Source organism: Protomyctophum parallelum (assembly GCF_964188405.1).
Source record: "Protomyctophum parallelum genome assembly, chromosome: 7".
Lineage (NCBI taxonomy): Eukaryota > Metazoa > Chordata > Actinopteri > Myctophiformes > Myctophidae > Protomyctophum > Protomyctophum parallelum.
The window spans coordinates 33,498,175-33,512,877 of NC_139705.1; the positions used below are offsets into that span (position 1 = coordinate 33,498,175).

The following is a 14,703-nucleotide window of genomic DNA, read 5'->3' on the forward strand; positions in this document are numbered from 1 at the left end:
TCTCTGCGTACGTGCGTGTGTGTTGTAATGCGAGATGACATGTGTCTAAAATCCCCCTATGGGGATTACAATGCAAATAAAAAGTACATGAACTCGTGGATTTGCTTCGGGTTCATGTACTTCGGTGCTCTATACAAGTGAAACAATCAACACAGGGATAGGCTACTACTGTACAAGTCTAACAGGACACAGGTGGAGCAAACTAATTAATCACAGGTGAGACAAGACAGGCAACAGTAGCTACAGGGGAAACCTGCAGGACACTGAAGACTACAAAATAAAAGTACACAAGTGTAAAGTAAAACTCAAACTGCAACAAGGAAACCAGGAACACAATACTTCAAAATCACAGGAATACAACAGAAAAGTAAAACACCACCGATTACTAGAAAACAGCATGAAAAACAGCACGTCACATGTCAAAATGTGCATGCCATTTTTGTATGCCAGCTCAGTTTTATTCATTGCTTGGGCGAAAAATGGGCTCAACCATGTCAAGGTATTGGATGGGTCTTTTGAAGTGTAGAAATTGTGTTGGAGGTGCAATGCAAGTGAATAAGGAGGTAACACGCGAATGTCCTGTTTGTCACATGGAAGTCCATTTATATTGCATATACCGAATATGCATGGGACACATTATAGTAACAAGCGGCAGCCCTATATTCAACGCTGAGAAATATACAGTATCACTTGCCCATTTAAAATAACAAACTATGTTGGGGTCGCCCGAAGGGTGCTGGTCTAGCAAAGCTAATATAAGATAGATTATAATGCTTGGCAAAGGCTGTGGACTTTGGCCGTGGAAATTGAAGCATCATTATGTCTGACGTTAATACTTTGGTGCACGTAACCTTTAGGTAGCTGTATACTACATCAGAACAGGTGAAATTTGTTTGGTTACAATACTGAAGAAAGTGTGGACACTAGTTTGTGATATGACTTGAATGTGAGCTCTGGTTAGCTTGTTTCGAAATTCATACTTATTACAACTGTAGATTTTTCTGAATAAAATATAAACATGCAATGTGTTAAATTGATCAACGATCACTCTGTATGAAATACGTCACAGCAAATAGACAGACATAGACAATACAGTCCAGCAAACAAAATTATTAGTGTATTTATTATACATGATACTACTTAAAGACCCCAACATTGCAGGCCAGCTTTAGCAGATTGGGAGACAGCCAGTTCTGGAGAAATAATCACTCATCTCAACAGCAATCCAAGGTGGTACAGAGAGTTATCTCTGCCCACATTTTATCATGCCTCCTGCATGCCACAATATCACGAACACTGCCAAGGTACTGTGTGTGTGTGTGCACAGCAATCTCACAGCAGGGGACACCTTGACACCTTCACCGACTTGAAAATTCACCCATAAAGTTTTCTTTTTTTCAAGGAGCCATTGTGCTTGTGTTCAAATAATAGATGTGGACGAAGCAGTGGTTGTGGGGGATGGTCGGTGGTGGCTCTGATTACACTACAGGCCGCGATGCATGGGGCTGATGATGGGGGGGCAGGATTGTCCTGTTGGCCAACCAACCCGACCCCCCTCCCACATGGAACAGGTGCTATTTAAAGCCCTGTGGCTCTGTCCCACTCCCCTCAGGCTGTATAATACCAGTGGTGCGGCACCAGCTCCCGTTCAGTCAGTTTTTCTGTGCGTCTTATTTGTGCATCTTTGACGACCCCTTGTTTGACCCACACCACCTCCACCTCCACACACCCTGTGGCACCTGCTTGACCCGTGGGCCCCGGCTGCACTTGACACGAACCCCCCGAGGCATGTTTGCGACACACCAAAACAGCGTGTCCGAGGTGCGAATCGGCCATGCGGGACGCCGCCTCAGCCGCCAAATGAGTGCATCACATCCTGTTGACAACCACCAGATGCCCAAGCCCGGAGGCGGGGGTGGCGGAGGGGGCCCGCCCGGGGCCCGAGACGGCGGGCCCATGCGGCGAAGCAGCAGCGTCAGCAGCGGTGGCGGCGGCACCGGCGGCTCCGGGGGAAAGATGCTGTCCCTGTCTTCCATGAGCGAGAGCGTGCGCAGTGGCCTGAGCTGCTTCCTGTCGGAGCAGGCTCTGGAGCAGGAGGAGAAGCGGCGGCGCAGTAACCAGCTGGCCGAGTTCCAGAGGCTGCGGGAAGTGCGCTCCGCGGCGCAGCTCAAGAACCTGGAGGACTTCCTCAAGATGAACCATGTGTCGCTGAGGGAGTGCGTGTCCTACGCCACTGGCATGCGGTACAGGTAAGACGTTGTGATGTGACCCGCACTGAGGACATCACGGGCCCAGTGCTGGAGGTTCACGGTGATGGTGGCCCCAGCAGCAAATGGCTTGAGTCGGGGGAGGGGGAGTAGCTTTGTGAGAACTGATGGCCCACTTCTAAAACACGATCTCCCTGTGGTACATTAAAGAGCTCCATGGCAGAGATTCCTGGCGACGCTGAGTCATGCGACTGCATAGTCTTATATACAGTACATGTCATCTAAGAATAACTAGGCTGACATGTACAGTCGGTTATAGGAAGGATTGACCTCTCAACATCAAAGATGGCAAGTGTTTAGCCTGAGGAGCAGTAACCTTAGTATCATGTAACTCCCAAGTATACCTCGGGGATCAAATGCAATACCTGTCCGCACAACAGAGTAATGCAGAGGTGACCCGAGTCAGCTTAAGATGGCATGTGATAACAGTTTTCAATGCAGTGTGTGTGTGTGTGTGTGTGTGTGTGTGTGTGTGTGTGTGTGTGTGTGTGTGTGTGCTCGTGCGTGCGTGCGTGCCCAACATCGTGACTGTAGGCTCAAAAAGTATTTTATTCCACGTGGCGTCTACAGTATGACACCAACTCATACAATAAATCCTATTTATGCCCGCGTTGAAAGTTCCACAGACTTGATTGATGTAAGCCTGGCCTTATACATGAGCTCCACCAAATGATTGGCATATTGTGACATTATTGTTCGGAGGAGACCATATTAATATCTTAAGTTAAGAGAGAGATTATTGTTTCCGAACACATCATTCATTCATGAAGAGCATTTACACTATAATATAGTGTAAATGCTCTTTACGAATGGATGAATGGATGAATGAATGAATGAATGAATAGCAGAATAGCAGAGAATAGCAGACATTTACAGTACATATATACAGTAAATGTCTGCTATTCTCCATTGTCTGGTTGCTAACATATGCTGTTTTTTGACGAGAATACACATGAAAGAGTGTTTGTCCTCTTTTGCCCTGCATCAAGAATCATCATGTGTTTGGCACGGCTCGGATGCAGCCTCATTAGTCTGCCCAGTCACTCCATCTGTCCCACCATCTTTATTTTGGCACACGTGCCGTGCACACATCCTTGTTTTCCAGCAGGGAGTCAGATCAAAGAATAATATACTGTAGGCTACAGTCAGCTTTTAAGTGGTCAGTTATGAATGATGAATTAATTAATAATTATTATTATTACCACTATGTCCTACCACTCTAAAGGTCCTTGTACGCTGGGGGCATTTGTTTTTGTGCCATTAATTTGGCCGAAGAAACTATATTTTCAAACTTGTTTGTGTCACAGAATGCTAATTATTATGCAGCAACAAGGTGACATCATCATTTTTATTCAGCACAAAGTCAACTCTACTGCGCTTCCACACCATGAGCAAGAAAACGGAGCTCCCCAGAGTGCATATCGTCCCCAGGTTGGGTTGCCTACCCAGGGCTGTGTCAGTGGGTGCAGCCTTAAGGACTTGAGGAAGCTGTGGGGGGAAATAGAGTTTGTACAACTTTTGATGCAAGGAAGCTTTGAGAAGGAAAGGACATGGTCACATGACTGGGCTGTGCCATGACACTTTCATGGATGCTTTCATAGGAGCCAAACTACACCCGGAAGTTCGGCAGAATGCACTGGAGTCAATGATAGCTTAGTGACAAACTCATGAACAAATACTATTTCTGAAGAACTGAGACCTATTGTAAAGTAATTGCTTCCGGAAAATAACATAAGATATGTAACACATTATTGTCTGCATGTGTTGCTTTTCGATGTGTACATTGTGTAATTTTATAGAGGTATCTAAAGAGCACAAAGCACCTTTCTGAACGTACCAAGTATTGCGAGACTTCCTGCCGTTTCCTGTCTATCAGTCAAATCTCGCGATACCTCCGAGCCAGAAACGATACCTGCTGCTATGTAGATCCTCAAATAATATTATATACTGTGCACTCTGTGCATATCGAAAAGCAAGTGATTAGAAAACAACCTGTGATATATCTTCTTTTATATTCCTGAACCGATTATATGACAACGGTCTCAATTGTTCATAAATAATGTTTGTTATGAGCTGGTCCAGCCGGCTCCATTCACTGCCATGTATTCATTGAACTTCCGGTGTGAGTTGGCTCCGGTTGGCTCCCATGAAAGTGTCATGGTGCAGCCCAGTCACGTGACCATTTCCATTCCCTCTCATAGCTTCCTTGGTTTGATGGTCATTGTCACATGACTCATGAAACTGTATCCCTATGGACTTGGGGAGATATTAGACTTTTGAGGCCACCACCAGGCAGAGGCTCTGAGCCACTCTGCTACACTCACCCCCCTTTTGACCTCCTCCCACGGGGAAACCCGATCCGGGTCACAGTACCAATGTAACGCCCGGGATTCAAACTCGGGTCTCCTGCGTGAAAGTCCAGCATCTTAACCATAAGACCAAAGGGATATCCCTATGGACCGGGGGAGATATTAGACTTTTGAGGCCATCAGGCAGAGGCTCTGAGACACTCTGCTACATAGATCCCTGACAATGTCACACGGATAATATCCAGTATACTGTATGTGCGCGCAGGCCGGCACCACATGAACCCCACCGCTCATAAGATGCAATGGAAAAGTGGTCACTGGACTCATGTGTAAAAACGGCTGTTATGACAACTAAATGTCCCCTTCGGTGTCAACAAAGGTCTATCTATCTATTAACAGAGATGACTGTCAGTGGACATGAAGTGTTTCAATGTTAAAATCATTATGAAAGCACATTATCCATGACAGTTATCGCACATTACCCATGAAAAACTAAAGAAGGCTACTGGTGCACTGCGCATGCAGCACACCGCTGCCCAAGGTCACCATAATAAGTCATCCATGCACCATTGGTCAAGGCCAGCTGCTGTTTTGACCACAACGCAGTGTAGAATATCCATCTGTACTTTATCTTTTATGACCCGCCGTCTGAGCATGGCCCTTTCTACCGTGAGGGATCGCCCGCGCACATGCAGCGGATCATGCAAGCTATTGAATTACTAAAACACTATTGTTTGAAGACACAGCTGACTTAGTCGGCCTTTAAGTGGTCTGTTGGCTGTCCAGTAAAAATGTCTCCCCGCTCCCAGGCTATAATTACTTTCTCTCATCAACAGTGAGTGTCATTTATATGCCACAACACTGTCATCAGCTGCATAGTGATATGGTAATCGACAACAAGACGTGCTACAGCTGGTCCCATTCATCTGGAGCTATTTCAAGTGTTATGAAGCAGTTGGTGTTTCCCAAACAGTGGGCCGGGGCCCATGTTTGGGTCATGGACCAATGTGTGTTTTATTGTATTCACAATTCACATATAGGTTCAAGGTTCAAGGTTTCTTTATTTTGTGGCATTGATGGCATTAGCCGATACTCAGGGTATAGTACACGGGAGGGGTCAGACACAATTTTCTTAACCTGTCAAATGGTGGTCTGCTCAAAGATGACCAGGGGGGTGATCGGAGGTGTAGACATACCCATGATCTTCCCTGCCATTTTGGATAATCTAAGGCCCTCATTTATCAATTGAGTGTAAAATATGCCTCAAATTCGAGTGTAGTACACCCACGTCGCCACAGCATTTATAAAGTGATCGCAAACAACTGATCCTTCCTTAATTTCGTTCTGACGTTAATAAATGTGACGGCTGAAATCTATCTGGCACGCACTATGAAATCAAGCCTCGCCCTCGTTTTTGCGACATGAACAACTGCAGTACGACCTTGGAAACCATATCAAGTCAAGCCTTCCTTGCCTTTCTGACCGCCTCACCCCCCTCTCATACACACACACACAGACGCACGCACGCACATGCAACTTGCAAGCAACTGTCACTGTGTGTTAGTTGTATATGCAATTATTAAAATGTTTATTAATTTAATATACAACAAGATTAGTGAAAGAAAACCTGAACCTGTGATTATGTTAAGCATTAATTAAATAACATTGCTCATGACGTCATTGGAATGAGTTTGGACACGCGTGGCACAGCCCGTGACAAATGCTGTTTTCCTCCGCTCCTGTTCTGTCTGTCTCTGTCACTGACCTGCATGCACGTTTATGACATTACTCACTGTATATTAGATTGCCTCCGCAGCCTAAAGTTTAGGTCAGGAAGTGAAGTTGGCACCCCGTGATTTTCCATATGACAAAAAAAAGAAGCGGTCCCCACTTTGCGTTGCCTCGACACTGTCGGCATGTCACATTTATTGGCATTCAAGCACGTCGGGTTTATCCTTAATTAAAAGGACGAGACGTAACGCGAGAAAGACATGGCTGTAGATTGCAGTTGCCGTTGGTGGGTAGACTTGACTATAGCTGCATAGCCTCGGTCCCAGGCTTACTTATCGGCGAAAAGAAAATCTAAAGCTGCAGCACTGCAAATGCCTCTCGATCCAGTCATGGAATGAAGTTAGGAGGGGGGGGGGGGGGGGGGGCTACCGGTATGCGCTCATGCGAAACACTATTTAAATGGCTTAAAGCATTGTTTTAAAGCTTGCACACTTGGTAATATCCTACCAATTTCATATGACATGCCTTTACAAAATATTTTTATTTCACATGTAGGCTATTATTAGTTTTATACATTTTAGGAGTGAAAACATATGTTTAGATGCCTGTGACAGCCTCTCAGCTGGTCAAACAATGCTGCTCCGCTGTTCTACGATAGAAAAACAGGTGAGGACAAAGCGTACGGAGAAAATGAAGGCGCTGGTGTACTTTTGCACACACAAGCGCTCTCGAGGGGTCCATCTGATCTTCAAATTCACGACTGTAAATAGGTGATAGCTGATATATAAGCAAATACTGACACTAACTGAGCCCAGCAAGCAGTTTAGCCGCAGTTGCGATACACTGGACAAAGCAATGACAGCATGTCAGTGTACAGTACATGCATCGATCAGTGAATAGTTCAGCACCAACACTGATGGACAGCGACAGACTTGCCTTTCCCCTTATCTCTAAACTTCGTTGTCATTTTGTACTATTTTGAAATTGTTCAACTAGCCGATCTACATAGGCCCCTTGTGTGCTTGTGGATCGGCTATTTGAAATTTAAAAGATTGCGCTGCGTTGCGTTGCGTTGCGTTGCGCTGAGCTGCGTTGCGTTGCGTTGCACAAAACAACAGTGTTTCTCTGTATGATATAGACATAAAGCATACACAGAATTCAATGATGAACAATCATTGAATTCTATTCCATCACGGAATGACAATGAAGCTATGTTGACAAATTCAATTGAGTTTTGATTGTATAGTTTCCTGATTGCAGTCTTTTTTTCAAAAATAGCAGATCTACATGCTTGTAGCGGGGTACTGAGTGCCGCACTATGAGCTTGTAGATCTGCTATTTTTCAACAGCTAAAGTTTCAAATAGTGGTTAAAAGCTAAGGTGACACAGATGCGTCCTCAGGTCTAAATGTGTTAAACTCTAAACATTAAAATGAAAGTAGAATAACTACCGGTATTTAATCAATGTAACATTGTGCGCACCTGTGTGTGTGTGTGTACTGTACGCACACACACACACACACACACACACACACACACACACACACACACACACACACACACACACACACACACACACACACACACACATAAATCACCACATTGTCGTCTCTGTTCAGCCCAATAATCAATGCTGTTGCTGTAGTTTGATGAGGTCCTTGTATTTGTTCCATTATCCTCCATATAGAACTCTGCTTAAACAGTAAAATAATAAAGCAAACAAAATGTGAATGAGCTATGCACAGATGAATGTCGTTTCAAAATGCCATCCTCCTCTCCTTTATGTTGACGAAGGACCAATGGCTGAAAAATACATGCACCGACAAAACAACTACTTTGTCAATATTTATGTCCTGGTCAACATGCAGGGGTTTACACTTGGCATTTTGACATAGGCCTGATCATCTGTGGAATTCTGTGACATAAAAAAACAGACCCATTACGGGGGCCAGCTATAGGGCTGCGGACCCTAGCTGGGGCGAGCTGTGTGTTGCTGTGTGTGTGTGCCTTGTGCGCGCGCTTGTGTGTGTGTGTGTGCCTGTGCGCGCGTGCGTGTGTGTGTGCGTGCCTGTGTCTGTGTGCAGCGTGTGCGTGTGTGTGTGTGCATGTGCGTGTGTGTCATCAAGACATTCAGAGGCTTCACAGAGATAAGTAATGCTGTCATCCTCTTAGCACATGGGATAATAATAATAAGAGAGGGAGTGTACGTGTGTGTGTGCACATGTGTGAGAAAGTGTTGGAGTCGGACCATGCAGGTAATATAATCTCTCTAACAGTTCTCTCTCTCTCTCTCTCTCTCTCTCTCTCATTATTATATATATTATATATTTATCTCCGCCTCTAATGTCAGGCTAGTTATTTAATTTTTTAGAACCTCATAAAGCACAGATGATAAAGACAGAGACAGAGCCTTACCTAATACACCCTTCTTTACCCTTACAGTTACACCCTACCCTCACATAAAGTGAGCACGATAATGAATGTCACAGGCACAGACACACACACACACACACACACACACACACACACACACACACACACACACACACACACACACACACACTTTTAATATACCAGTAAGACGCCCTGAGGGAGCGACCTCAGCTTTGCATATTTTCAAATGGCCGAAAGTAGTTAATAATAATCAAAATCTACAAAGTATATAGTAACTAAAGTTTTCAAATCCATATTGTTCAGATTTATAGCTTGCTACGATTTCTTTGCTAATTGATAACATATCGTGCTTCCTAACCCTCTGAAAGGGAACAACCTCACATAGGGTCAACGTGTTTACTCAAATCTCCGGCCATTCGCAATCTAAAATAACATAACTCCTTGTCTTTATATAGTACTTTTATTATGATTTCATAAACATACATTTAACACAATGAGCTTAGCTCTTTTAGATTGGGTTAGTTATTAGCCCTTGTTCAGGCCTTTGATTAGGTAAAAAACCTGAATGATGAGACAGAATATACATACACATTTGTCAGTTTTACAGGTTTACAGCACAACACATAGATAGCATTTATTGATACTTGATAGCATGAATGCATACCATTGGTCAATGTGAGGTTGCGTTTGGTCGCTGTGCAGTGTAATACACAGCTGGTTCATTGTGCATGTACACGAGGTTGTGGATCCATCTTAGTTGCTTTGAATCTGATTCAAGAGGACCCATGCTCACTCATATAAAACCTCTGTTCTACTCTGAGCATTCCTGCGATTGGCTGTTTGTGCCAGCCCCTCAGCCATTGGTCAGCTTAAGCTTTCCCCATGTGCTGGTTGTTTGTCACCTCCAAGGACTGTCTAAAGAGGATGGGACGCGAAGACCGTAAGGGCGCCGCCATGTTGCTCACATGGTGCTCCATGGAAGGAAAGAAACATGCGCAATGGGCTATATGCAGCCAACACTTCCTCGTTCAGCTTCCTTGGTCTCAACTGCGCATGTTTCTTTCCTTCCATGGAGCACCATGTGAGCAACATGGCGGCGCCCTTACGGTCTTCGCGTCCCGTCCTCTTTAGACAGTCCTTGGTCACCTCCAGGAAGCCTTGGGCTGTGGAACCAGGAAGTGAATCCAGCACATGCCTTCATGTGCTGTGTGGTTATGTGGAGACAGTGAAGATGTGCCCTTATCAGGACCCCCGCTGTGTCAGCCTGTTTTGAGAGAAAGCTGGTGGCTTCCCCCTATTTTATGGCTGGTGTCCTATTTCACACCTCTTTGTCCTGTCAACTCAGTAAGTCAGGGCCTGCTCTGGGGCCACAGGTCCAGTGACGGTTTTGTACTGAGAATTATTGGCAGATGATGCAGTGCACATTTTATTAATAGGAACCCAACGCTGAGATTCATACTCAGCCGAACACATATAGTGGAGTAAAAGTACAATATTTGCCTCTGAGATGTAGTGGAGTAGAAGTAAGTAAGTATTGGAAATACTCAAGTGAATACAAATGCCTCTAATTTGTACTTAAGTACAGTACTTAAGTAAATGCACTTAGTTACTTTACACCAGTGGTTCCCAAACTTGTTCATGTCAAGGACCCCTACATGAAAAGACATGCCAGGGACACCCATTAGCGAAGGTTTTTACGGCTCTAGCAGTGATTCTCAACCAGTTTAATTTCAAGGACCCCCAGTTTGATATGCATTAGTCTACAGACCCCCATTCAATATAATTTATAATATCTGGGACCCAAATTTATATTGTAAAATGAATGCTAATGTAACTCTGAGAGTGTATGAATGGAACCAAATGGACCCTAACAGGTCCATTTGGTTCCATCCGTACACTCTCAGAGTTACAGACCCATAAGGGTCCATTTTGTTCCTAACTATCATTTAGCTGGGGACCCCCTGGTACTCCCTCAAGGACCCCTGGGGGTCCCCGGACCCCACTTTGGGAACCACTGCTTTACACCACTGGTTATACAGTACCTCAAATAAAACGTCTGGGCTATACAGTACCTGTCACCAACACAACTCCACTCAGCGTTCAGACACACTGGTGAGGGCCTCTTGTGCTGAAACATTATTGCTTATACAGACACAGTTGTGTGTGACATTTTCTTTTTCAGGTATAATTTTACGGTCACTCAGCACCTCGCTAAATGATTTAATAATGTAATGTGCCCTCTCTCTCCACAAGGACATGACATAATGAAATAGGGATAAGGAACAAGGGATCTCATTAAAACACATGGAAAAGGTGTGAAACTAAGTCCTCAAGATACTCTACAGTACCTCCCAGTAAAGTCTGGACGGTTGTGTTAATTCATTCTCCAGATGTTATGGTGCTGTTCAGCTGCAACACACATGCTATACGTGTAGAACTGAGACCCGCATAATGTGAACAGCCAACAATTTGGTCTTTTAATACAGGCAGAGAGAGGACCTACAGCCAGTTAGCCTAAACAACCTACATCAATGATGATTATGATTATCTAACGCTTATTTGGTGCAGTATTGGTAATAGATAGATTTGTATTATCTTGTACAGTAGCTCTCTGCAGTGTTCCTCTGGTCCAGCAGATGGCACTATCTGGATGTAAATGGTCATCTTCAAAACCTTTCAGATAATATAGCAAATATAGCAAAACTGGTGCACTCTCCATTGAGCCATTTAATCAACAAACGTGCTATTACTACTTTTTTTACTACTACTACTTGTTTTAATAGTGTTTTTGAATTGCTGTTAATTATCTGGGAAAATGTGTTACTTAAAAATCATAAAACATGTGTTACTAAAGGGCAGTCCATAGTCCATACTGTCTCCGACCACCGAAATTTTCGTCGGAAAGATCAGACTTTTTTTTTTTCTCCGAAGTAGAGTTCGGAGAGTCACAACATCTGGGAGTGCAGCTTTCAGAACAAAAATTCGGAGAAATGCGTTTCAGAAGCTGCAAGTGACGTCATGTTGTAGTTGTACCGGAGCTTTCCGACGAAAAGTTCAGTGGTCGGAGAGAGTATGGACTGCCCTTAAGTAGACTTTCAAGGTACAATTGCCACCCAATTTCCAAAATGAAGTTGCAAAGCAGAAAAAAAAAATTAGTGTTTTATGACAAATTTGTAGAAGCGTCAGTTTTAGTTTATTTAACTTAACCCAGTGTTTCATCATGCGATAGAATTACTACACTTTAAAGGACCTATAACATAACATTTAACTTTTTCAATTTATTTTGTGTTTTTGGGGCTCCCGTACAGTATGTTTTTCTAAAACATACTGTGTGTTCATTTAACTCTGAGATGGTCATGTAAGCGTAAGTAGCTCTTACAAGACTTGAATGTGTACTATTATATTATATCCCGTTTTCTCTTTTCTCTTTGTGGTATTTTATGCTCTACTTCCTCTTTAATCAAGTGGCTCCCTTTGTCCCTTTGAAAATATTCCACATTGAATTGAAAGGGATCTTCTTTTAGACATCACTCTTACATAACCAATCAAGAAAACTAAGAAAATCAAAAGCATTTCCACATTATTTCCCTCATGCCTGAAATAGCCAGGAAATAAAGCTTGGATCTTTCTTTAAGGGTTCTTATTCCCAACTGTCATTTCATTAATATTAAAGAAAGTGGTTGCATGTACAGTATGAGGGGAAACCGGCTTTCTGGACCGGGAGTGTTTGTGAACGTGGAGAAGGTTGCACTAGCATGTTGTTAATGTCATTGCTGGGTGTTGGTATTGTCGTACATGTTGAACAGGAGAGAGACACTACAGTAGGCTATGAAATGATGTCACTGGCAGGTACGGGGTAGGGTACAACTGTGGTGACAACAGAGTTATGTGTGCTGAGCAAAAATAATTGCCTACTGTAAAAAATATAAATTAAAGATTTATTTTAATAATTTGTTATGACTCAGTCATAATCGCCAGCTGCAGCAAGCTCTAGTTTATGAACATCTATAATCAGTTTGTCTCATGGCTTCACGTTGCGGCATTGTTTTATGCCGTTCAGACTACTGTATGTTTTTTGTTTTTTTTTGGGTAAGTCTCCCGTTGGCTTAGAGGCAGCCAATGATGAAAAGGTTTCCACTATAGGTCGCTAGTAGAGGTAATCTGATGCAGTTTCTGGTCCTGTTATTGTACTGTACTGTTGGATATTTTCTATCTGCCCTGTAGCATTTGACTGCAGACAGTGGAAGAGTAAACCAAGATAAACATTCTGGGAAAACTACTTTTCAATGTCCTCGGGGGACTCCTCCCCCTGGTGGGCTCCAGCACACACAGCTCTCTTCAATGACACAGATGGGCCCCTCAAGGTGTGCTTTACTTTTAACGGCTTATGCTTAATTTGTACTCCGTCGTATGACAGCGTCGGGCATCGAAAATAGCAGATCTATCAGTCCACAACACGTCCTGTAGCGACAGGTTGTGGGCTTGTAGTTCAGCTATTGTCATACGATTAAGTATAAACCGGGCTTCAAGGAGACATGGACTAAAAGGAACCCATGCAACCATGCAAGTCCTTTATGCTACTCTGATGCTGCCCAGGGCTAATCAATAAAATGGGGGAACAAACACTCTGTGTTTGTGTGCGGGGTAAGAATTCCCCCTGCGGACTTGCTAGGATAAATGGAGCTGTTCTTCCTCCCAGGAAATCCAATGAAGAGGAGGGGTATGAGGCATGGGTGTCATTGTTTGTCCCCGATGTCCACGGCCCCTTTAGGGGAAGAGCTATTTCTGGCCCAGAGTCTGTGAGAGTACCATATTATTAACCCCTCCCACATTTGTGCATGCATGCGTGTGTGCGTGCGTGCATGCATGTGTGAGAGAGAGAGAGAGAGAGAGAGAGAGAGAGAGAGAGAGAGAGAGAGAGAGAGAGAGAATGTGCCTGTTAAAATGGGAACATGTGCAGAAATTGGACTGATTTATGTCTAAACAACACGAGTCTCTGTGGATGATGCCCTTATAGCTTTGGCATCTTGACAGAGAGTTTAACATTTACACAAGAGCCAGGTCCAATATTGACTGTGCCATCCACACTGCTCTGTAAAAATCCTCCTTAATTTAACTCTAAGAGTGTACACTACAAATGTAACCACATGGACAAATTAACACATACTCGTACGAGTTCTGCATTGTAGCGCTGTGACCCGGAATGGTCAACGTGGGGGTCAATTTGAAGGGTAAATTTGTACACTCTCAGAGTTAAAAAAAAGTTGCAAACATTACGAGTTGTGCATCGTAGGCTAGCGCTATGACATTGACAGAGAGACGCCACACCTTAGATGAGCAACTGATACTGTCTTGAGAACAAAACATTCTCTGAGATGGTTTTGTGCAGTAACCATTGATCCTGAATAGGGTACACCAAGTGACAATATGCCACAGCATACTGTAATAGCCTACTGTACTGTAAGTACCTATCTAAAACAAGTTCAGATGTTAGAGGAAAAGGGGGTTGAGATACATCATGAAATGATGACTTCATATAATAGCCTAAATTAATACGCATTGTTTCATGTCATCAGGAATGCATTCCGTACACCTGATTACAACTCATTCTGAAATACAACACACAGAAGGACAGGGTTATGCAACACAATATTAGCATGGTCATTGCTATAGTCTTGTCTTGTCGAAGGCAATACTGCAAATGCTGGCTTTTCATAATATGACAGAATTGTGTATGAAATGTGTATACAGGTGTGTGTGTGTGTGTGTGTGTGTGTGTGTGTGTGTGTGTGTGTGTGTGTGTGTGTGTGTGTGTGTGTGTGTGTGTGTGTGTGTGTGTGTGTGTGTGTGTGTGCGTGTGCGTGTGCGTGTGCGTGCGTGCGAGAGAGAGATAGAGAGAGACTGTGGTGTGTCTATAATTAATCAAGGTATTTAAATGATAGCAGTTTCTTAAGAATGACTTGGTCAGACAGACATAGAGATAAATGTACTATAGAAAGATGT

The 14,703-nt window shown here is 43.6% G+C and overlaps 1 protein-coding gene across 2 annotated transcripts in view; it reads left to right on the forward strand.

Annotated features, from left to right (window-relative positions):
• The first annotated feature begins 1,599 nt into the window (after nucleotides 1–1,599).
• The window catches only part of LOC310861232 (voltage-gated potassium channel subunit beta-2-like), a 69,041-nt gene continuing 55,937 nt past the window's right edge, over nucleotides 1,600–14,703 (forward strand). For both annotated transcript variants that reach the window (XM_083768593.1, XM_083768594.1), the window contains exon 1: nucleotides 1,600–2,249. In XM_083768593.1, coding sequence (XP_083624719.1) covers nucleotides 1,789–2,249 — 461 coding nt within the window. In that variant the 5' untranslated portion in view covers nucleotides 1,600–1,788. The remainder of the gene's footprint in view (nucleotides 2,250–14,703) is intronic.